Raw genomic sequence first — 24972 nt, forward strand, 5'->3', positions numbered from 1 at the left:
ACTTGATAAATTTTGGAATTTTTTTTTTATATATTGGTTTGATTTACATATTCGCTATTGCTTCACATACTTGTTTCTCGTGTATCTCTTGCTTTAACTGAGGGTACTATAGTTTGTGTGATGTTTGATGGGCTCGAAAATGCTTCGTATTCTTCTTAATGGTTCTCTGCCTCCTATCGATGTGAATGAATTTTTAGACTAAATTCAAGACCACGCTCTTCCCTTTAGAGTCTGCTCTTAGGTGCCTAGCCCAAAGAAGGCAAGACGAGGCATATCAAAGGCTAAGGTGATGGAAACAAGACTGAGTCTGCTCTTAGGTGCCTAGCCCAAAGAAGGCAAGACGAGGCATATCAAAGGCTAAGGCGATGGAAACAAGACTGAATTCGTAGCCCAAAGAAGGCAGGATGAGGCATATAGAAGGCAAGACGAGGCATATAAAGGCTAAGGCAATGGAAACAAGACTGAATTCCTGTGGGAAAGGCGCCAACAATCTTTTCAAATCTATTAGAAATCACTTTTCTACCTTAAACTAGGTGGCCACCACTATTCTTGGGATTACCTAAAGCTATATACCCACCACTATTCTTGGGATAATGAGGGTCTATCAAAAATCACTTTTCTACCTTACCTAAAGGTATGTATCCATCACTATTCGTGGGATTACATTATATGTATGAATATGTAATTGTCGTAAATAATAACATTAATCAGTTAAAACATGATCGATCTGAATATCATCCCAAAGAACACTTGAGAAACAGATCACTAGGTATATCAGTGAGTTACACTCCTTAATATTTACTTGAAGCTTTGATATAGAAAACCGACAATATTGTAAGTCGTGATAAATTAAATCACACATGTCGGGGTGAACCTTCTAGATTTGTTTTCTAAGAGGTAATAATACGATCAATAGCCAGTACAACATAAGAAAGAATGCCAGTATGGCAGTATCCGATGAGATCCTGGAATTCAACTGTAGAAGTGCTACCTTTTAGCAAGTCTATTAGTCGATGCAAATCCAGAATAATCAACCCAGTGGAAGCCTGGAAATGCAGGCGTAAGAGGAAGTGCTACCTTTTAGCAGACCCATTGGACGCAACTCAAGATTAATCGAGCCAGTAAATTTCAAATACCAGATGCTAAAACAAAATAAAAGAAAGAAGGCTATAAATGAGGGGAAGGGTTGATTTGCATGTGTATTATACTAAAAGGACCACAAGCACCACATGCCAACTCGACTGCACATCAAATAAAAAACCCGACACCCCTAAGGGCCAGTCAAACATAGCAAATAAGCACCAAAAATGCTGGAGAGCTCAGAAAAGAAAGACAAGCAGTTGGTCTGTGAAAAGCTGGGACCATTTTATCAATTGTTTCTATAATCATATATTGTTCAAACTAACATGAGAAGTTGGCGAGCTGCCATAGCAGAAAATAATGAGCAATGAGACTAAAAAATTTTAAAACCCAACTTGTTACAGAATCTGTAAGCTGCAAAAAGAAGGATACCCTAGCCAAAATGCGGCAACAACTCCCAAGAAGCAGACGGGATATAAGCTACTCTAGAAAACCTTACTTCAACTGTAACTGTGACAGAAGACCACAAGTAAAACGGAACCTCTGCTGGACTGACTAAATCTGGTATAATCAAGAAATACTTGTATCCTAAATTATGGTTTTTGCTTTGGAATGTACCTTGTCTTAATAGACTTATCAGGCTTCTGCCTGAACTTAAGTTTAGAATTGCCACGGGAAGATAAATTAGAAACTCCAGTATTTGTCTGCTGGTTATCAGCTTTGACAAGAACGCCATGCTCCTGATCATCTGATGTTGGAGCTGCTTCTGAACCGCAGTTTTGCGCATCTGGATGTCCATAAACTTCAGTGTCATTGGAAAGGACTAATGTAACATGATCCCCGGAGATAGCCTCCTTCCATCCTACATTCATTTTCAGACAGGTCAGACGAAAATGAAGCGGAAAATAAGTCAGTAGAAACTTAGAGAGAAGCACGGATAACAGCATAAGGAACATACTCTCAGAGAGAAAAGCTTTTGCAGAAGTACTGCAAAATCCCAGACCTTGATGAACATTGCCATCAACCTGATATGTGTAATTCTTACTTTTGCCAATAGGGTTGTCCATAGAGCACAATTGCAAACAATTTTCAGTGGATGAAATCTGATTATCCAACTTTTCACTAATCACAGCCTCTTCGGGATGTTGTCCACTTCCATGCCTGCTCACAGGCCTCCAAAGCTTCACAGCTGCCCCATTTGACCCACCCTGAAGAGCATCTTGATTTGCTGGTTTCACTGCAAGATTACACTTTTTAGTCATGGCTGGTTCTGTGCTGTCGAAGTTGTCTCTTTCTACAGCAGGACAGTTACCCAGTCCGGGAGTGCTGCAATTTTTCATTGGAACAGAAATAGAACCAATCATCACTTCACAGTTACTCTGATTTTGATCTATTGCTTCCTTCTGCGGCTCTGATCTAAAGCGCTCACCATTTAGCACTCTAATTTTTTTAGTCCAAATCTTACTGCTATTAACAGGGGCACCTCGGTCTTTAAAAACTCCATGCTTCTGCACTGGTTCAAGTTTTTGTACTTGATGATTCTGGTTGTTATGGGAACCATTTCGCCCCATTCTTTGTGACTTTGGCACTTGCCACTGAGTATGGGGGAAATGCCGTCGACTCTGTGCAGATACTGGGTGGGGGGGTGCAACATCCTGAATTTCTACCAGATCCAGATGCTGCTGGTTAGAGAGATTAAGTTGCGCTTCAATGTCTATAGCTTCATTGTTAGAGAATTGTACAAGTTCAAGGCAGGAGGAGGTATCGTCAGATACTTCGGGAGTACTTGAATTAGAATCAGATACTGCAGCTGAAAGGATGGAAGATTCTGCCATTGGAACCTCCAAATCACCTCTTTCCCAAATTGATTGCTCCCTTTCTCTCTGTTCCTTCTGTCTAAGCTTTTTCTGTTTTTTCCTTTCCAACAACTCAGCTTGCCTACCAACAAAATAAGAAGAATGACGGTGAAAATGAGTTTATGTAACTGCACAGGTGAATATATAATCATGCATTCCCTCCGTCCATCTTTACTTGTCCAGTACTAAAAATAGATGTCCAACAATACTTACCCCTTTGTGTCCATTTTACCCTTGCTATTAGATAGCATTCTAATTCAATATCTAATACATTTTCTAAAGCATTAAATTTAATATATTTGAAGGGTAATATAGTAATACTACCCTTATTATTTATTGTTTCTTAAGGTGTGTGTCAAGCCAATAGTGGACAACTATTGTTGGACGGAGGGAGTATCTTTTTGTTTTACATCCATGAAGCCCTCGAGGGCTAGTGACGAACAGTTTGGGAACCAGGTGAACAATGGGAACCAACAGTGTCTAGATCAAATCCCCAGCAACAAATCGTGTAATTTATTTTTACATTAGTGATAAAATCTTTATTTGAAGTAGAACAGGATATGCTAAGCGTGTCAAATAGTTTTCTCCACATAAACAGGATTGTAAATGCAAAAACCTGCGTCTTCAAAACATGTGAAAATGGTTTTTGACAACCAAATGAAAAAGTAAAACTATTTGCTACTCAAAAAGCAATCTGCTATTCTGCTTCAAGAAAGGAGGGAATAAACTCCAAGAGCACAAAACTTCACCACATATAAATCTTTTTCTCAAAATAGTCAAACACCGAGTATGTAGACGTTCTCCTAACACTTCATTCCATACAATAAAAAATACTTCTTTATCAATTACTGACTAGCCACCCAAAACATCATAAAATTAATAATCAACCAAGAGCCATAATTCTTAGTACAATAAAAGGGGAAAAGGGAAAATATGAAATACCACATCATAAATTACTGACTGCTCACTAAGAACATCAGAAAAATGATGATCAGTCGAAAGGCATAATCGCTAGTGGGACACATGAAAAGGCAATATCAGAGAACAAAAGATACGGTAAAAGTGCTCACTTTTTTTGAGCAGCTTCCTCCTCTTCAAAAAGCAACTTCTGGCATCTCAAAGCTTCAGCATCTTTGTCTGCAAACCATGCTTTTACCTAGGCATACAAGACACAAGTCACTGTGGATGTTGGTTTGAAGGACAAGGTCAGTCTGATACGAAGAAAGGAAAAACTAAACAGAGAATGCTTAGCAACTAACAGCATTTTCAAAAAATTATCAAGAACAGAACCCAAAATATTCATTTCAATGCAATATGGTGGCATTTATTCATATAGACATGTACACATAGACAACACGCAAAGCTGGATAGTTCTCAAGAAATAGATGAGAAGGAATTAAGAGGTGAGGTAGAAAGACCTACCAGTTTCTGTTCAAAAAGGAAGCTAGTGCAAGCTACCAAGTTTTTCAGCTCAGGACCTTTTTTGGAAGCATCCCCATCAAAAACATATTTTTGCAGAGACTCAGCTGTACCAGCACATAAAAATGTTCTTTCGCTAGCATCATCAAGGATGCTAAATAATTCCCGAGAGGTAAGCTTGGAAGGTATACCTTGGATGAGGTCCTGCAAATTGACAATGAGCATCATCATTGGCTTTTTTTGCTCAAAGGGTATCGATAGAACTTGACAGGGAGTGGAAATAGACTACTTACCAACAAAGCTAAGCCAGCCTTATAATAATCTTGGGGAAGAGTCCAGACCGCCGGTTTTCGCATAGATGTTGCCAGGTCCTGAACAAGTGAAGATCCAGAAAGATCCTGAAAGACAGTAACAACCACAGAATGTTCCTTTTAAGTTTGAAGATCAGCAGAATGGCACATTAGAATATTCTCATGTACAGCATTTCAACAGTGTCACTTTAGACAAAGTTTTACAACCAGGATAGACATTTATATGAATAAAGAGGTAGTCTGAACAAAACACAGATCCTTAAATCTCTGCAGTTAGCAATTTATTTGCGTGGTGATTATCAGTGACTATTACAAGTCGCCACCTCCCTAACATAAGAATTAAGCCGATATTTTTCTCATAGAAAAAAGGTAGAACATGCAGAATACAAATATGTTATTGTCAACTTCACATATATAGGTCAAGAAATGTAAGAAGCACCTTATAGCACATCCCCGATAATCCTACTACAATCACTGCAAGCAATATGATGATCTTCACTTTATATTTATGCGTCAAATTTTCATTTTAAAGAACTGCTTCAAATCCCCAGACCCCACTTTGTGGGAATACACTGGGTATGTTGTTGCTGTAAAGAACTGCTTCAAATTCCAGGGAAATAAATACCTAAACAGAGGGAAAGTGAATCTGGCAATTACCTTTATTGAAACATCATGCAATGATACAACTTCCTTAATATCATCAAGTGAGAGCTGCAGGTAAAATTACACAAACATAAATTACCATTATGGAACAATGGACACAGAAAAACACCCTATGAGAAAATTTAGGGAGATGAGATGGGGGAGTACCTTATCCCAGAATGCTCCCAGCAGATCCCTATATTTGCGAGACTCCTGCAAAATTGAAAATATAACAAGATGCACAAGGCAGCACATCCACAGTCAAATTATTGACAAGTAAACACATCTGCACTAAGTTTTATAATAAGAAATAGCAAAAGTCACCAGAATGGAAATTAAATTGGAAATGGTCATTTACATATGCAAACAGAAACCTTTTTTCCCCTTTTCTGGGAGTATAAAGCTATATAAAAAAAACATCTAGATATACCTTATCAAAGTTTAAGGCTCGACGATGTAGACGCATATGCCTTCGATAATTTATAGGGGAATAAAATTCCCGTGAACATTTTTCACACTTCTGATATTTCGCGGGTGTTAGCATAGGCCAACCACCAGCATTATCTGCACAAAGAGCCACATAAGTCAATCAATTCTCATGGTTTCAACCAGAGCTCCATATGTAAACAATTTTGAGTCCTTTTCATGTTACTAATTAAGTTGATGTGTTCTACATCTAAAAGAAAAGTATGGACCAATGCATGACATTCTTTACCACAACAAGATTTTCAAACCAGTTGAAATATTGGTGACTTCCCCGACCCCACTTATCTAATATGCACAAGAATCTAGAGAATGCTGTATACTATGAATGCAGCCCTTTCGTTTATGTTACTTTGGTACCTTGCTGCTCTAATCCATTAAGCAGTTGAATCCACTGGACAGGTCCATCCCCTGTTCTTGAGAAAGAAAAAAGAGGCTCCTTGCCTATGGCTTGCCTAATTAAGGTATCAAGAGGATCATTTCCCTCGTCTGCTTTCATTGCAGCTGGAGTAGCACCAATGCTGAGCTTTGCAACAGGCATCAATTCTCAATTAATGGTTCATAAAATCAAACTGCAGCAGAAGTTATCAATTAGTTATTGACATCCCAAATTAACATCATCTGCAGCCAAGAAAGATATATCTCTATATGCAGGTGGTATGAGTGGTGCTTGTGTAGTATATCTTCATCATGGCAGACAAGAACTGCAAAAGATGTGTTTTTACAGCAGAAATGAAAAAGAGTCGAGAAAAAGTGAATATAACATGTATCCGTAGACATAACCTGGAAGAGACACTACTTGAAAATCATATTTATGGACATCACAGATGGCCATTGAGTTACAAAAATTGCAGCAAATAGATGTACTGTAAAGAATAATAAACCAAAATTACTTGCATGACTAGGAACTGCCCAATGTTAAAACATCCTGACCTAACAAGCCTAATATATAGCAAATAAAAAAAAACTAGAGACTAAAAGAGCAAATGAAATGAAATACTTCTAGTGATACCTATCTCAGTTATTCTACTAATTTTCACTCAGATGCATAAATTATACCTGAGATCAATATAAAGTAGAAGAAACTCTAGTACTAATTGCTCGGAAGGTTCCTGGATAGGAACTAGGCCTAATGTTTATTCCACTAATCGAAAAAAGGTTAGCTTCTCCAGTTTTAAGAAAAAGTCCTAGGTTTGCCTCTAATCCAGAGATGCATACATTCTTTGACACTTTTCTGGTTAGCCACGATAACTATCTGGGAAAACCAAAACCTACATGGAAGCAGAAACAAGCCCTGTGACTAGTTAACAAATTCTACTGTGTTCCTTGTTAACTTTATGATATTTAAGCATAGCCTGTTTCATTTCACAAATTAATTTTCAAGCATTAAATGAGCAGATGATCCCAAGTGTGCATATATTAACTTTGTAGAATTTAATTATCTAGCAAGCATAGATCCACCATCAACAACTACCACCCTTTTCATAATTTCTTTCAATCATTTAAGATGCAATTGACTCAGTGAAACCTCTAGTACACTTGCGCGTTTTCTAAACAAAACAACTCGGGAAAGAAAGATGGTTTCTCCAACATTCATTCAGAAAATCTTCTCTTTCTCCTTTTTCCATCGCATCTAGAAAAAGAGTTTCAGAAAAGCAAACCCATCCTGTCAATGGATGAATATCTAGAAAAAAAAATTGCTTAGAAGGCAACAAAGTCCTAAAGAAAGGCCAGCTAAGAAAAGATATCTAGCAAATAAAGCTATCAACTATTAAAAAAAATAAGACTATCAATATTCCACCTTCTGTCATACAGATGATTGATCATGAGCAACAATTCGATTTTTTCAAGATCCCAGAAAAAGCCAACAGCCTACTAAATATCCCAGAAAACGCCCACCGGTGTTGGCTTTTATTGGTACAACTAGATTTCATTGAACATCTCAACAAGAAAAGGGTTTATTGATTTGTGGTGAAGTATACACCAGACCTTGAAGATCTTTATCCTGTATGCTTACCAAATAGGTCGACAAAGTAAAAAGAAACTAAGACCAAGATGTAAACTTTGTATTATCACATAATCAGTAATTCAGTCTAGTTGACCAGCTCCAAAAAAATAGCACCTGTCATTATCTTTTGTTTATAGAGAACAGGGTTATTTTCCTAATAACTTCATAAAATATCCCAACCAAATCTCAAATGTATTTTAAAGCATTTGAGTCTATCCGTGCCAATTCAATTAAAGATTTCATATGATCAGACAAGACAGATAAAATGTTAATGAAACCAGTTGTTAAAAGTTAAAACTAGTGTAGCTCACCTAATCTTATTTCTAACAAGACGGCCTATTTCATATTTTTCTTCTTAAGTAAAATTTTCTTTCCTAAATTTGATGTTTAGGAACCATACCAACAGTATGGATTGTTAAACATAATGTTTCAAAGCCTGTTACTGTATCTAAAAGTATCATTCCCATTAGAAGGTCTGCTGCATTCACCACAATCGTGATTTCAACAATGACACTTAAGGCAGATAATAGACCGCACTCAATGATTGGATTCAACTGCATTTAGAATAGGAATGTTAATAAAGGTGCTTCCCATTACATCACCAATGCAGAATGAGAACCATAGCTACTGATTGGCAAATTGGCATTTATTGCATCAAAAAATAATTAAATCTCCAAAGAGATTGGCATATAACACTTATTACACAGCAGACTAATGCATAAACTTCTTCCTATCGCACTTTTGCATCAGTACACATCAAACCTTGTTGCTATGTAATTCTCATAAAACTTCTCCACAGTAAAGCAACTCCAACTCTATGCTATGGATAAATTAATATAGCAACAGCTAGAAGTATAATAAAATCAGATCAGAGTAGAATTAACTTGATTAAAAGGAAACAAAACATGCGTCTAATTAGGGTTCAGGCGACGTGATCCGTGATCAGCACGTGCCGTACAAAATACATACAGAAAACCGAGAATAGTAGAGTTCATCATATATACATACCAGCAGTGCAGCAAGGGATCACCGGCGGCCGGAGTGATTGAAAATCGCCGGCGAAAGAGAAAAGCTATGTTGATATGTAAGACTGTCTGTATAGCTGGCGCCCTTTATATATGGGGGCAGCGAAGGAGTCGGCGAAATCTGCAGGGGGACCAAAGGGAGGGAGACTGAGAAGTAGGGAAAGTGTGAGAAAATATATTTAACAATTTTGGACATCTATGGAAAATAAATAAATATATTTAATATAGAGAGATTAACAAAATCTATTTTTGAAATTCAAAATTAGTACAATATTTTAGTAGGAATATTTTGTTATTACAGATAAAATAATGTATAAGTAGTAATCTTGATTGGGGATTCTTACATTTTTTTAAAAAAAAAACATATTTTCTTCTGATCAATATCGATATAAAAAATGTATATACTGCGTTTTTTTTTTTTTTATATATTTTAGCAATAGTAAAATCTCAAAAAAAAAAACCAAAATTAATTAATGGCGGAGAAATCTAACTATAGGTAAGCCTCACTAAATTAATATATAATATTTCATGAGTTAATTTTAATTACATCAAAATCATTGTATCTTACTAATTTATTATTATATTTATTGAATTCACATAAAAGTAAATTTATTATACATAAGGTACAATGGATACATCAAAATTATTGTATCTTATTAAATTATGTATCATATTTACTGAATTCATATGAAAAATAAATTGAGAAATGAATTATTGTATATAAAGTACAATATATGTGTATGATTCATTGTAATATATTTTTTTGTTAAATAATTCATTGTAAAATAAATTCAAGAGTTCAGTGATTCATTGTAAAATTAAATTTATTATACAGAATGTCCATTATTTCTTCACTCTATTAAGCTTTCCCAGCAAGTCTATTGAATGGGGTACGAAAGATTGCTATTCAAAGCATCGTTAAGAGTTTTGTCTTCTAGGGAGTAGTGAAGATAAGATGACTCTGATCTTTACTTCTATGGAGCCGGATGTGAGCTTATCGCCTACTGATCTTATAAATAAATATTATTCGTTGTATCTTTATCAAAAACATTAAAGGTATAATAGTGAGAGAATAAATTATATAAGCAACATAGGAAATTTCTTAAAACCATATCCAAAAATGACTTCTCATTTAAAAGGTGTTACAAAATAAGCAATGACATATCAAATAATACGCGAGTACAAAAGAGATCATTCCACGTGAACTCAAAAAGATTTGCAGCCGTGGCAACAACGAAACTTTTAGATGCAACAAGAAAAGTTTGAGATGAGTTTCAACTAGAAATAATTTTTAAAAAAAATCAAAACACAATAGAATCATATTTCACTAAGTTGTCTTAGATATATTTGTACTTTAAAAAATTATTAATTCATAATATTAATAGGATCATACATTTATATAGTGGTCTTCTGAAAATATATTATCTTATCGAAATGAGTGATTTTTTCAATTAGCCCAAGTCAGATTCGAAAGAAAATATTATCTTAAAAAGATTATTACTTTACCAAGTATTAATTTAGTGGAATTGTAATGTAAACAAAATTACACTTGTGATATTGTTTTTCTAAAATTTAACATCTTGGGAGTTGCTATATTTATTTTAGGTATTAAAAATGCATAAATTATTTTTTTGTTCAACAGTAATTAATATACAATGTATAATTTAAAAGATTTTTCTTGTTTTTATTTTTATTTTTAAGAAGTATCTTTTTAGGGTTACTTTGGAATTTTAATTCATAGTATGGCTAACTATACAATCTTTTTGGAGATTATTTAATTCTCTATTTATTTTCAGAGGAACTTTTTTTTTTGACATATTTTTTAAGCAAACGCTAGAACTCATCCTCTTATTATAAATCAATTAATAATTAATAATGTAAATTTCTTTTACGATTCATATGTTGTGTAATTGTGTTTTTCGGGGCAATAAAATAAAATAATAATAATAATATATTTAGTGTAATTTTACTTGGAAGAATAGAATATACATAAATTTACGAATAATTGTTTCTAATAGAAATTCATAAGAAAAAGACTAAAAGAAAGAGACTAATATGTAATAAGCTACTTCGTTACAATAGGGTTATTGGCAGGAATGTCCCCTTTCCGAAATGGTCTTTAATTCAAATTTATGATTTTGATTTTTTTTCTTTTTATATTTTAAATAATAAAAAGATTGCCGAACATACATTTTACATAAATTTTTAAAAAAGTCGCAAGGAAAAAAATTCACATGCAAAAAGGTATGGCAAAAGTTAGTCTTATGAGGCAAAAGAAATTCACAAGATAAGGTATCTCAGGATAAATTAGAGGATTATTTTATCATGTATTTGATTGGAGGTATTAGTTAGTTATTAAATTATTTATCTTATTATTTATATTATAGTAATAGAATACGTTATTCATATACATGTGGGATAACTTACTTCGGAATAATCATAACATAACTTATTCCTAACCAAATGACCCCTTATTCCTAGGCAAAAATTCTTTAAACTTATGATGAACAAAATAAAAATTCTCTAAACATATATGTTGCAAATTCGATATTTTAGCATTTATGTTGAATCAGACAATTTCTTTGAATCTTTACTTTGCAAAACTAGATCATAGTTAAGAATACATTAATTTATAAATTATTATTAAATATTAAATAAAAATAAAAATTATCACTTCAAAATAGAAAGGCAAAAAGGATAAATATACCTTCGAACTATCGTAAATGATATGCAAATACCTTTCGCCATACTTTTGGGACATTGGTGTCTCTGCCGTCCAAAAACTAGAGCATCTATACCCTTCACTCTAACGGAAGACTAAATAGAGACATGTGACACAATCTTATTCATCGATCCGATATTTAATAAATATCGAGTCGGTGGATAAGATTATGACAACTGTATGTTCGTTCGTATAAATGGTATATATGCTCTAGTTTTTGGACGGCAGAGGCACCAATATCCTAAAAATATAATGGAGTATTTGCATATCATTTACGATAATTCAAGAATATACTTGTCATTTTTCCCAAATAGAAATAAACGTCCAAAAACTTTACATTGTGATTTGTGGGATTCTATGGCAGACATAAAGTTCTTCTTCCTTAAAAGTACTCTGTGATGTGAATTGTTATGGCCCAGAACAGACAATTCTAACCAAACAGATGGACCCCAATGGGCTTACCAAACTGACAGTTCAAAAGTTTAAGAGCCCTTCAATTAGCTCATCGTAAATAATTGATAAATTTTAAATGTTGAAACTGATTTTATAAATAAATAATTATATATTTGAATAAAAGTGTTGAAATCAATAATAAATAATTAATGTATTTGATAAATTATTCTTTTGTTGAAAGATTAAATACCCTTGAATATATTACAAAAAGTTATATAGTTAAATGTAATATTGCAAGGAAAAGGTGAATGACGAATACAAAATGAAAAGAAAGCTAGGGGTTTCATTTTAAAATAAAGTATTTTGAAAGTTAGAAAAAATAGTAAGAATTATAAAAAACTTAATCAAATAAAAAATGCTTGTAAGTTGAAACAAATCACAAGTTGGTAATGACACAATTATGTTAGTTGATTGACAACGATCCCTCACACTACAAACACCAATGCTCCAATTGACATACAATAGCATTGTAATTCACAAGTTATATCAGACGCTAGCCAAATCTAAAAAACATACGAAGAGATCTATCATGTTGTTCAATATTTGTATTGAGTAGGTAAAATATGCAGTGTACATAGACCATAGTGATAGAATCTGTACATCTCAATATTGCGGTAACACTTATATACTCACTTGACAAGTTCAAATAACTCGAATCCAAGTATTAACTCAGTGGAACTACCACGAGACATGGCTAACTCTCTATATATCAGTATATACTTCAACTTTAAAGCTGTTTTTGTTTGTAGGAGGCACTATATACTCTAATGTGTTTCAGGACTGTTGCTGCCATTCCTGAATTGCGCGATAGAGAGCATAATTAGGAATCAAATCACAGGTGTCGAGCTTGAGGTTTGTCATGGGAGAAGTATCGTGTCCACTATACAGCCATCCTTTTATTGCATCACCTTCATATGTATAACCATCTGCTGCTATGTGTGGATCTTCCATGACATCCTGAAAGTGTTCAGGAAAAAGATAAAGGCATCAATCGTACAAGATACACAACACTACACCATATACGAAGTCTCAGCAACCATCTGTACTTCATTTTGATTCTTGATAGTATCTTATACTAGCAGTGATAAAGGGGGCTTTTTTAATTTCTTTCATGTAGAAGTATTCATCAATCCTGCCACTTAATAAGAAGTCTGACACTCTGATCCTAGTAGCTCGTTAGTGCAACCTAAATTCTCTAAACCGATAGATGAAAGTGATTATTATGTGTGTTCATATTGAATGATTGATCAACACAAGAGTGAGGATCTCACAGCTAGTCTACATGTTCTCACACAAAACAAGCATTGATCACAAAACTGAGCCATCTTACACAGCCAATTCTGACATCTCCATTTAGGAGGTGAAAGAGTAACTAATTGAAACCATTGCCAGAATTTTGAACCAAAAAAATACGGATCATATATCTTACGCTTACCTGAAAAATAGGACAAACGAAATGAGGAGGAATTCGTTTTTGGCCCTTGGAACCCTGTGATGAAGTATTCAAATCTGAGTGTGATTTGCATATATCTCTCATTGGCTCAATTGTTGGCCAAACTTCTGAGAGCATATTAGGCCGATTTAAAGGATTTTTCTCACAGCAACTCAATGCTAGATAAGCTAATAGTTCCGCTTGTTCAATTGGCCAATCACCAGCTGAAGAGTCCAAAACTGAACCCAAGTTCCCACTTTCCAAAGCACACTTGACGTCCCTCACTATACCCAAAGCTGGTCTTGCAGTCAAAAGTCGTAAAAGTATGACGCCAAATGAGTAAACATCAGATTCTACAGTAAACTGTCCATTGTCAATATATTCTGGGTCCACATAAATGGAAGCCTCTGGATCATCATTATTGGAATTCGCAGTCTGGGAAATCAAGAGATGGACTCCGAAATCACTTATTTTGCTGACAAATTTAGCATCAAGGAGAATGTTGGTAGGTCTCAAGTTCCCATGGACAATGCAAGGATCGTTGGCATGAACAAAGATAAGAGCAGAGCATATCTCGACAGCAATTCTTATCCGATGTTGCCAATGAAGAGGACGGGATTTTTTGCGGCAGGCCAGGTGATCTTCAAGGTTTCCATTTTCAAGGAATTCATAAGCGAGGGACCCAGACTCTGAGCAAATCCCAATCAGGGTAACAAGGTTTGGATGCCTCACCCTGCTCAGACTTTCTGCCTGTAATAATCAAGACATTGTTAAAGTAAGAAACTGTCTATTTATCAAGCGTAGAGATGGAGGTCTGTAACAAAAATGAAAGCATGCACAGTTCTTGAGAATGGGAAAACTTTTCAGACATATTTTACATCAGAAAACCTAAAAACTTCTCCATGTTTTAAGAGTAAAGAATCAAGATGATAACTGAAGCTTTATTCCTCAAGCAAATTTCATATTCTGTCAAAGCTTTGAAATCATCTTCATCTCAGTAATAGGGATATGTATACTAAATGCAAGGATTGTCCTGCTTAAGATCAACGGGAAACAAATTGAGGGTATGTCATCCGTTCACTCACCCTTTTACAAACGTACAAGGGTTCCTGCAAGAAACCAAAAAGAGAGGGGGCGGGAGTGTAGAAAATATGAAATGAAAACTACTAAAAGTTCACAGTTGGTAGAAATTGTGTAATTTCAATCTCATTGAAACTACAGCTTTAAATGCTAGGGACGAAATGCATATTATATAGGGAGGCAGCTAATACTTACATAAAAAGGTACAGTAGGGATCATTAAACACAAATATATAACAAGAAATTGAAATGCACACATGCCACAAATTAGCATCTCAAGATTCTAAGTGATTTACCTTATGTTGGAAATCCGAATCACTGAAAGAACCACAAGCTGGCAACATCTTTATAGCTACTTTTACGTGGTGAATAATTCCCTTGTAAACACTTCCGAATTTTCCTTCTCCGATCTTTGAAGATGGATCAAAATTTCGTGTAGCCTCTATGATGTCAGAGAAAGATATTGAAAAGAAGTTTTTGATACAATACTCATCGGCATCATCTTGTTCCAATTTTCTAAATCTGTTAACTTCTTTGATTGCATTGTCACGCTCTATCTGCATCTCATCCCTCTGCTTCCTAAAGGATATTAGGAGCCCTACTGCTTGAATTATCTTCTCCTCTAACTCCTTCCCTGCATAGGAGGATTCAGTTATTTGACTTTCTAGTACAGGCTTCTTCTCCTGGATCATCTGAAGTTCATTTAGGCACAGGTCGTGCTGAATCTTCAATTCCTCAATCTCTTCTTTTTGCTTTGCAAAATTTTCCTCCTTTTCTTTTCTTTGATCTTCCTTTTCCTTGAATAATCTATATGACACTTCAGCCTGGGACAATCTAACGTCAGTGACAAGAATGAAATCAAAACATGTGGAATTCTATCACAAATATTAATGGGGTGGAAAGGTATATAATCCAAACTCTACTGGGAATTTCCAGGTCATATGACTACAGCTAACTAGCGGGAGATCACAGATTGATTCAATTGATATATACATAAATACAAGTGTGTGTAGGTGTGAAGCAAGAACTCCAAACTAAAAGATGTTGGTATAATGATAAGACAAGTATAGTAATTGTGAATCTGCGAAAATAGCAACTACAACCTTAGAAAGTTAAATAAGACCAAAACCGATAATCATGTCATAGAAACTATATAGGAGTCTTAGCTATGTTCAAAACTGATTCCTAAGTTTCTGCATGGTTTCTTAAACACACAACTACATTAAATGAAAGGGTAGATTCACCATGCGGATAGCCTCCATAGCATCTTCTTCAGCTCTCCACCGTTTTACTGACTCTTCAAAAGCCCTCTGTTTTGAGTTCTCAGCATCCATTATAGCATGCTCCACTCTACTCCTTTCATCACTAGAGGCTTTTCCGTGAAAACTTCCTTCTTCCTGCATCAGATAATATAAATAACAGCTTCATATTAATCAAATAGAAAAAAAAAATTGATAGCTTCATAATTCATGTCATAGTCAGTGCTCCAACAAAAGTCTCCAACAAGATAATATTATGTAGTCTCTCTCTCTCTCTCTCTCTATATATATATATATATATATGATTGACAGTAAGAAACTCTACATTAATGTTAAGGAAATTCTAGAGCCAGTACATGTGGAGATTAAGTGGTGAAGGTTCACACAGATCACAAGTTCAACTCTTAAGATTAAAATACACAAGAGCTTTTCAAATGTTGGATACAAGTTTGCAAGTATCTTCGTCTGAGAAAATACAATGCTTACCAGCAAAGGCTGGGACGTTGCACAATGCAAATGTGCTTCGTGCACGGGCGAATAGTCTCCCTTGATCTCTGCCTTGACTATTTTGTTAGCTGGGCTTGATGCATTTTCTAAAATGTTCAAATCTTCATAACCGTCGCCAACATGATTGCGCATTTTGGTTCCTCCGTTATCTTCTGGAGAAGATAATGACTCCAAGCTACTTGAAAGAGAGTTATTCATAGACCTTGCAAGACAAAGGGAAACAAAATAGGAAGTTAGTCAGCCTTGATAAACTGTTAACCACACCTCAATCGCAAGCTAGCAGAATAAGAAAAATTTGGCAGCCCGGTGTGCTAAACATCCCGCGTTCACACGGGGTTAGGGGAAGGGCTGAACCCCCTTATGTGTGATGTAGGCAGCCTAGTCAGACACAAGTATAAGCATCAATAGTTAATTCCACGGCTCGAACCTGTTACTTATGACCCAAATAGAGACAACTTTAACATCCAAGTGTCACGGACTTAGAGTCTTACTAAAGCTCCGTGCGGCACTTGACAACTTACTCACTAGTCTTTCAAGATCTTGTAAGCTCAAGTAAGCCTTTTATGCTAAGATCGCTAAGAGAATGAAAAGGAAGACTTAGAGAAATTTAGAAGAAGGCCTATATTGCTTATAAGAAAGCTTTACAAGTTGTTGGATGCTTGTTCTCAAGCTTGGATGGTGCCTTGCAAATGAGGGGCACCTCTATTTATACTACCTCCTAGGGACTAAAATGTAATTAATATTTACTTTACAAGTCCCTAAACTATTTACACAAAGGCCCCTCTCTAGAATTCTCTACACACTCTAGAGAATTCTAAGGCTTTTCTTGAAAAGTCTAAGTTATTCTAGAGAATTCTAAGCCTTCTTGAATAATCTAAAAGGTTCTAGAGTTCTCCGCAAACCTCTCCACAACTCTAGACCCTTCCGCCCCTATCCGGACGCAAAATTTAACTGTGATGTGGCGGGACGTGACACTCTCCCCCACCTATTGATGCGACGACCGCGTCGCATCGTTGTTGCGTCGTCAACCGGGTCTGGTCTTCCTGTACGCGTGGCCAATAATCTACTCACTCGATCCACGCCCTCGCGCACCACCTTCAGCTGCTTCCTGATCTATTTCAGCCCGGTCTTATGATCTTCCTCCTTCCTAGGAGGCAAGTGCCTCGGCAGCTTCTTTGGCGTCACGGCATTGTTCCTTTCTGGAACCTTCTCCGTGCGTGGTGGCAAGGACCCTTTTGCACCATTGTCTTCTTTCGAACGTGCAATGATGGCTCTATGCGTCGACTCCTTCTTCTTAGGGCCTCTTATGAGTTGTAGGGTTGTTAGACGGACTTGTCCTTCCGTCTTCAGTACCTTAACCAGGGGGACCATACATGATCTTCCTTGCTCCATGACTAGAAGTCGTTGGAGATAAGGGTCGATCACCACGTGGCACTGCTGGAAGAATTCCTGCCCAAGAATTACATCGAAGAGATCTACACGAGCGACAATGAAATTGGTCTTACCTTGCCACTCGCCTAGCGTGATGCTCACTCCATGCGCGACTCCGCTCACAGGAGTCGGGGGTGCATTGACCATCCTGAGTTGGGCTTTACTTGGACTGTAACCCAGGCCCAACCTTGTCGCTGCCATCTTGGTCATGATATTGACCTCTGCACCCGTGTCGACCATAGCACGCGCGGGTCTTCCATTTATCGTAATGTCGACATACTGCGCGTCGTATCCTCTTGGCTTCTCTGGCTGCTTCGTGATGGCTCCACATAGTCCTATCGAGCCCAACTGCGTTGTCTCTACGCCTTGTCCTTGCTCATGTGCGTCTTTCGCCTTCCGCTCTCGCAGGATAGCACCAAGGCTCTTCAGTTCAGGGCACTTTGCATAACCATGTGGCCCATTGCATATATAGCAACCACCTTTGTTGGCAACCTCTGTCTTCCTCTCCGTGTTGTCATGACATCCAGACTTCTTGCCATCAGACTTGTAGGTATCATGATTCTTGGGATGTGGCCGCTGCTCCTCGCCTTTGCCACAATCTCCCCCGCCATGGTCATGACTACCTCTCATCTCTTCTCCTCCGACTCTGTCGGGCTTCTCATGCCTGAAGTCTGTCAAAGTTTCGGCCTGCGTGATGGCTTTGTCTATGGTCCTGACTTGCCGACGTTCCAACTCTGTCCTGGCCCAATTTTGCAGCCCATCCATAAAGTGGAACAACATATCATCATCCATGAGGTTAGGAATTTGAAGCGTGAGGGTAGTGAACTCCTGCACATACGCGCGAATGCTGCCCGTTTGTTTCAGCTCCCTAAACTTGCGCTTCGCCTCATAGATGACGTTGTTAGGGAAGAAGGCTTTCTTGAACTCCTCCCAGAATTGCTCCCACGTGTTGATGGTGCACGTCCCCTTCCCTATCTCGGCCTCCTTGCGCCTCCACCATAGCATGGCCATCTTCGAAAGATACAACACAGCGGTGTTGATCTTACTCTCATCGCTCTTCAGCCCGTTGCACTTGAAGTAATTCTCCAAATGCCATAAGAAGTTCTCCACCTCTTGCGCGTCATGGACACCTTTGAACATAGGTGGCTTGGTAGCCTCGACCTTGGCCTCCCTTTCTTGGTCAAGCGACGATGATCCTCCAGCTTCCACGCCCTCCTTGAGTGCTTTCATCTCGGCATTCATGGTCTCAATTGTGCTCAACGCCTCCATAAGCCGACACTCCAAGGAAGTGATAGCCTCCTTTATCTCGAACTCGGCCCACTGGCGTCCCTCCAACTCCTTGTGAAGGCTTTCAGTCTCCTCAAGGGTGAAGTCTTCAAGAGTTTTGAACTTGCCGTCGGCCACATTCATGCGCCGGCCTAATATCTCCACGGCCTGCCTTGCCACTTCAACCCTTGCGACCCATTCTTCTCCAGCGGTGACGTCAATGGCCTCCTCGCCGAGTTCATCGTCACTTGCTTCGGTGGTCGAGGGTGGGTGAGATGTTAGCGCCTCGCTTGGTGTGGGATCCTGCAACATTTCCTCACTACTCTTTTGGTGCTTCTTTCCCTTTCTTCTTTCCTCCATCCGGACGGACGTTGGTGGTGCTAGCGGCATTTACGTCCCCTTCGGTTGCCATTCCCTTAGTGCAAACTTTCGCTCTGATACCACGTTGTCACGGACTTAGAGTCTTACTAAAGCTCCGTGCGGCACTTGATAACTTACTCTCTAGTCTTTCAAGATCTTGTAAGCTCAAGTAAGCCTTTTATGCTAAGATCGCTAAGAGAATGAAAAGGAAGACTTAGAGAAATTTAGAAGAAGGCTTATATTGCTTATAAGAAAGCTTTACAAGTTGTTGGATGCTTGTTCTCAAGCTTGGATGGTGCCTTGCAAATGAGGGGCACCTCTATTTATACTACCTCCTAGGGACTAAAATGTAATTAATATTTACTTTACAAGTCCCTAAACTATTTACACAAAGGCCCCTCTCTAGAATTCTCTACACACTCTAGAGAATTCTAAGGCTTTTCTTGAAAAGTCTAAGTTATTCTAGAGAATTCTAAGCCTTCTTGAATAATCTAAAAGGTTCTAGAGTTCTCCGCAAACCTCTCCACAACTCTAGACCCTTCCGCCCCTATCCGGACACAAAATTTAACTGTAATGTGGCGGGACGTGACACATGGCTCCCTTTCCCAAGCTAGCAGAATCATATATTTTTTAATCCTCCTTATCCAATTCATTCCCTTTGGAGAACTGTTTGTCAAAAGCCACGTGCAATTCCAGGATAGCTCTCTTCCACCCCCCCACCCCCCCCCCCTTTTTTTTTGAAATTGGTAATGTTGTATTTCTACCACCATTTCTTTTCTTTTTATTTTTGTGAGTGGAACTTTAAAATGACGTCTTTTGTCTGTTTTTGGAGGGAAACAGGGATATTAAATGCTAAGTAAATTTAGAACTTTTAACTTATAACAACACACATAAGAAGCAACAAAGGCTGACACATGCATATTTTAAAAACTTCTTCCGGTGCACCCTCATTTACATCCAAAACAACACATACCACCCTTATTCAAAGAAAATAATCAGAGGGATTCTGAATTTTCTAATAATCATGCATTACAAGCATAATGTGAGCTTTTTTCCTTTAGATAACCGTGATGATCGGGTCAGCTTGTTCGCACCTCGACTAATTCCACAGGATACTTGTTGCCTCCCATCAACAACGGGAACCTGAGACCCCATGGTTCTCTTCCCACCTCATTGACCATTAGGCCACACCCCTGGGTGCAAGTGCAATGTGAACTAGAAGTCTAGAACACTGTAATATGGAAAAAGAAATGAAAAGGACATGTGTGATTGCAATGATCACTTATTTTAGCACTCGGACCTGTAATATGTGTGGACACAAGACTGCAGAAAATGACTAGTCAAAGGAGTATTCTGATAACAAACCACTTCATGAGTAAGTGAATCATGCAACAATAGAATAACATATATAGGCCATTGCTTTATGTGTTATCATTTAGATGTTTTGTACCACGAGTCATCATACCTCGTCTGTATCAGACACTCGTTGCAAGTAAACCAAATTTGACAGTGCATTGGTGCATGTTGGCACACAAATTTAGCTTTGCTGGACTTGAGCTCTGACAGTTGCCTGCAATCTAGAGAAATCCCAATCAGCAAAATTATGGTTATCAGGAATCTAACATCAAAAGAAACACTTGATTAAATCTTAGGACTTAATTCAAGCAAAGCTTGCTAGGTTTAGTAGTTTGCAGTGTAGTGGAGGAGCATGAGTTTATGTTATCAAGCAACTATTCTCATTCTACAGCAGTTAACATTTAGCAGTCAAATGAAGAAGCATAACTCAACCCATTATATTTTTAAGCCTTAGAAGTAGTCCTACACCAGAAAAAAATCATAACTTGGCAGTGACTGTATCAGAACAAGGAGTCCCCTATATCCATAAACTCGGTAGGGCAAATATCTAATTGGAAAAGGGTAAAATTATAAAGACATACACATAAAAGGAGAATAGTAATGCAAGGAGAAAAAAATAGCTGAAAGTTTCAAATAAAGCAAATAAAAAAGAGCTCATGAAATGAGATGCCAAGTATGTAACGTAGTTATATGTGAAAACCACTTGAATTAGCAATCATTCCTATTCAATTTGTCCTGTTACGCGTCTGATAGATCTTCAAAGAAAAAAATGTGTCATACTTTGAGTAGTGAGTCTCTGCTGCTGCTCCCATGACAAGCCACCGAATTTTGTGTTCTTCAATAATATGTATTATCCCTCTCTCCACATTATTTATTTCAAGCCACACCTTACCCCCTTGTATCTGCAGACGTGAGCAGTGATCAATATTTTGAATACTAGCAACTCAACCTTTTAAGCAATAATTATTTCTTATTTCTTAAACTCCGGTGTAATCCCACAAGTGGGATCTGGGTGGGGTTGGGGGTGGGGGTGGGGGGTAGGATGTACGCACCCCTACCTTGATGGTTTTAACTTATAATCTATCTCAACATAATTTGCCAGGCATGCAAACCCTTCTGATCTTTTTCTGCAAAAATGCTATTACAATCTTTTGAAACACAACTATTGGAACCTATCTTCAGCATAAGTTCCATCTTAAACAACTTGGATTTTTTTAAAAAAAATTATTAATGAGTAAACAACTTACTTGCTCAAAAATGAACTCCAATTTTTCTTTCATAACCTCTATCACAGCTACTTCCTCACAAGGAGGTTCTGTTGATATTATATAACTTTAAAGATTCAAGTCACAAGGGGATTAATATTATATAACAAAGTTGTCATATCAGGCTCACTTCTACAGCTTCTTTGGATAATTTTTTTCTATTCAGTTCCTAAATGACTAAATGTTAAATCCAGTGGGACCTTACACCATTTAATTTATAGTGTTTATCAGTAATATATGTACTTCCTTAAACCCTTAGATTTTGAACAATGTATAATCTCAACATTGTCTTAATAGGTGTGTTAAGTCAACGAGGAGCACTCAATATGGGACAGACGGGCTGGTAATTCTGGCTTACTGAATAGCTAACATGCTAAATAAATCTAACAAGAGAATTAGATAGAACTGTACCCCAGCTTGGGATATAAAGAGAAGATACTGGTTTAGAAGTTTATGCAGTCTTAGGCGATCAAGTTCTTGGCATGCCTTCACCATGTGCTGTTTCAGCTTTGCACCTGAAAGCTTCCCATCCTCTGCAAATTCAAAGAATTGTGATTCATTCATCTATGAATATGTGAATGACTATGGTTTTCATGGGAAAAACGGGGGACCCAATTGGCAAATAGAGGTTAATCACTTATTATAGCGACAAGAGTAATTATTTATCACACATGAGATGCTCACTTGTACAACTCTCGCAAGTCTTAGCTCTTAACTTAAAGCACACAGTGCCTTTAGCTAGCCTTCTCCAGGATTTAATAATCCCCAGCTTGAGATAGAGTAGGGAAAATATAGTACACACTCTCATCACTCCAATGTTACTCATTTTGCACTTTGGCAGCTTCCTAATTAATATACATTTAGCTAAATGGACGAAATGGTAGTGTGTTGCCATTTTGCTGCTCCATTTATCTTCAAGCAATAATATATCTAACAACCACATATAAATGCAGTTCAAAGTTTGCAAACAAAGGTATAATAGTTGTAAATCAACATCTAGAGAGCATATTTCAGGACTGCTATTTTCCAATCAAACTTAACATGCTGCAGTTCTATCTGTCCCAATCATGTGAAGAGTCCCACATAGGCCATATACGGGATGAGTGGTCTCTTTAATATGGCTTGGGAATCCTCACCTCTTGAGATAGCTTTAGGGTTAAGTTAGGCCCAAGATACATCACACCTCCAAAAAAGAAAATGATGCACACTGAAACATCTGGAGGCTTTGCATAGTCATGAACTCTGAGAGTCAAAATACAAGAGCAAAAAAGACACATCTCCCTCATATGCTTAAACTGATAAGAACACTTTATGCGTATCAATCAATCAATCAACAGATGGCATCTCAAAATCATGTCAATCAATAAATGGCACCTCAAACCCAAATTAGGCAGGGTCATACACAACAAGAATTCCCTACATATTCCATTCTTGGGGAATATTTCATTCCAATACTGATTACAAACTAAAATGAATCCTCATAACAAAACTTACATGTTTATACAGTTTACTGCACGGAAAGACTCGTGCTTTATGTTAAATTATATTTGTTGAAGAAGCCTGTAAGCTTACCAGAGTGCCTGCTTTTGTACGAAAAAAGGCTTTCTTGTTACTTGTTAATATGAAGAAGAGATAAGGGTGTGGAAAATTTATCTGTAAAAATGACCAAGTCAAGTCTCCATTTTTTGTTTTTTCCCTTCTCTATTTCCTTCCAATATCAATGATAACAACTTAACAATATTGACTCTTTCTTGCCACTTTCAAATTCTGTCTTTACTGTTCTGGCCATGGATTAAGACATGTTTGGTCACAAATCAAGTCTATATAGTAATCCCCTTAAACTAAAAGTCACCGCACTAGATCTCAATCCCAAACAAGTCAGGGTAGCTCAGCTGGTAAAGGCCTGGGACAAAGTCCTTCAGGTCGCCGGTTCGAGCCCCAGCAGGGCCACTGGAGGCATTACAAACCGGCCGCGTCTCCAGGGCCCCGTGGAACTAACCGTGGTGGACCCGCCTTGAAACAGCGGGACCCGGTGGGTACAGCTAGTCGGGTTCGCAAAGCGACACCCGGAAACCACGGTAAAAAAAAAAAAAAAAAAGTCAGGGTGGGCAACATGAATCCTATATTCCGCTCAATTCGGGCAATTCAAATTCCAATAATACTGATAAGTACAACAACAACAACATACTCAGTGTAGTCCCACAAAGTGAATTCTGGGGAGGGTAGATTATATGCACACCTTACCCCGACCTCATAGATAGACCCTAAGCTCAAGAAAAAACAGTCCAAAGCAGTCAAGATAATACTGATAAGTAACTACAATGAATGTTCACATTAAGATTCAAATATCTATTGCACAGAAAGACACAACCTAAAATTCATTAGTTGAAAAAGCATGTGGGTGTGAGCTTACTGGATGAAAACAAATGATTAGGTTGATGAACATGAAGAACACAAATTCTCCTGCCAGCAAAGCTCTTCAAAGCCCAAGAAAGTACAGATTTTCCCTCTTTCACATTCTTCCCCACAGCTACAAATACAGTATCCTCCACATCACGGATCCCTTCAGCTTTAATCATATCTTCACCACTCATCACTAAAATTTCACCAAAAATTTCCAAAACCCCTTTTGCAATTTCCTTCCCAAAAAGCTCACTCAGCTCAAGAAATTTGTTTCATGGGGTTGGTTGCAAAACCTGTAACTGATCCAAGAAACGTAAAGGGGTAATCATAAAGCACTTTCTGGAGAAAGTGTAAGTGGGTGACTGCTTTTAAACCGAAAAAAAGAGACTTTCTTGGTAGTGTGGAAAATTTATGTGTAGAGATGACCACGTAAAAGTCTCCATTTTTTTTCTTTTTTGCTTCTCAATTGGTTTGACTTCATTGTCAATATTTACAATTATGGAGAATTCCTACTGTTTCTTGCCACTCACAAAATTCTGTCTTTACTGTTCGGTTATGGATAACGACGTGTTTGGTAAACGAATCGAGTAAATTTGGTTGTCCCTTTAAACTGAA

General features: G+C 37.3%; 2 protein-coding genes across 3 annotated transcripts; both read right to left on the bottom strand.

The window, feature by feature from the left end:
• Positions 1–1340: 1340 nt before the first annotated feature.
• Positions 1341–8996, bottom strand: LOC125813324 (uncharacterized). Its single transcript, XM_049492820.1, has 10 exons — positions 8808–8996; positions 6152–6363; positions 5739–5872; positions 5477–5521; positions 5324–5377; positions 4649–4753; positions 4359–4559; positions 4007–4092; positions 2039–3018; positions 1341–1942 (listed from the first exon to the last, which is right to left on the bottom strand). The coding sequence occupies exons 2-10, from the start codon at positions 6330–6332 to the stop codon at positions 1674–1676; spliced, it is 2055 nt and encodes a 684-aa protein (XP_049348777.1). The 5' UTR covers positions 6333–6363; positions 8808–8996; the 3' UTR covers positions 1341–1673.
• A 3769-nt stretch (positions 8997–12765) lies between these two features.
• Positions 12766–24735, bottom strand: LOC125813323 (U-box domain-containing protein 32-like). 2 transcript variants are annotated; one of them, XM_049492818.1, is made up of 9 exons: positions 24368–24735; positions 22366–22487; positions 21470–21591; positions 20799–20903; positions 16256–16478; positions 15755–15907; positions 14807–15334; positions 13435–14181; positions 12766–12956 (listed from the first exon to the last, which is right to left on the bottom strand). In XM_049492818.1, exons 1-9 carry the CDS (start codon positions 24546–24548, stop codon positions 12774–12776), a joined length of 2364 nt encoding a protein of 787 aa, XP_049348775.1. In that variant the 5' UTR covers positions 24549–24735; the 3' UTR covers positions 12766–12773. The 2 variants fall into 2 exon arrangements, with proteins under 2 accessions (XP_049348775.1, XP_049348776.1); XM_049492819.1 differs by lacking the exon at positions 24368–24735 and adding an exon at positions 23449–23565.
• Between the last annotated feature and the right edge of the window lie 237 nt (positions 24736–24972).

The sequence above is a fragment of the Solanum verrucosum genome, unplaced genomic scaffold (assembly GCF_900185275.1).
Source record: "Solanum verrucosum unplaced genomic scaffold, falcon-dt-bn FXZP01000189.1, whole genome shotgun sequence".
Classification (NCBI taxonomy): domain Eukaryota; kingdom Viridiplantae; phylum Streptophyta; class Magnoliopsida; order Solanales; family Solanaceae; genus Solanum; species Solanum verrucosum.

Bases quoted from the DNA above. Each gene is read 5' to 3' on its own strand.
- LOC125813324 (XM_049492820.1), bottom strand. From the start codon at position 6,332: ATGCCTGTTGCAAAGCTCAGCATTGGTGCTACTCCAGCTGCAATGAAA. The intron at 5,522-5,738 runs GTATATCTAGAT...TCAATTTTGCAG, and splicing joins GAGCCTTAAACTTTGATAAG to GAGTCTCGCAAATATAGGGA. The intron at 3,019-4,006 runs GTGAGCACTTTT...TTTTGTTGGTAG, and splicing joins GAGGAAGCTGCTCAAAAAAA to GCAAGCTGAGTTGTTGGAAA.
- LOC125813323 (XM_049492818.1), bottom strand. From the start codon at position 24,548: ATGAGTGGTGAAGATATGATTAAAGCTGAAGGGATCCGTGATGTGGAG. The intron at 22,488-24,367 runs GTAAGCTCACAC...TTGAATTTGCAG, and splicing joins TAATCATTTGTTTTCATCCA to AGGATGGGAAGCTTTCAGGT. The intron at 14,182-14,806 runs GTAAATCACTTA...TGATTATTACAG, and splicing joins ATTCGGATTTCCAACATAAG to GCAGAAAGTCTGAGCAGGGT.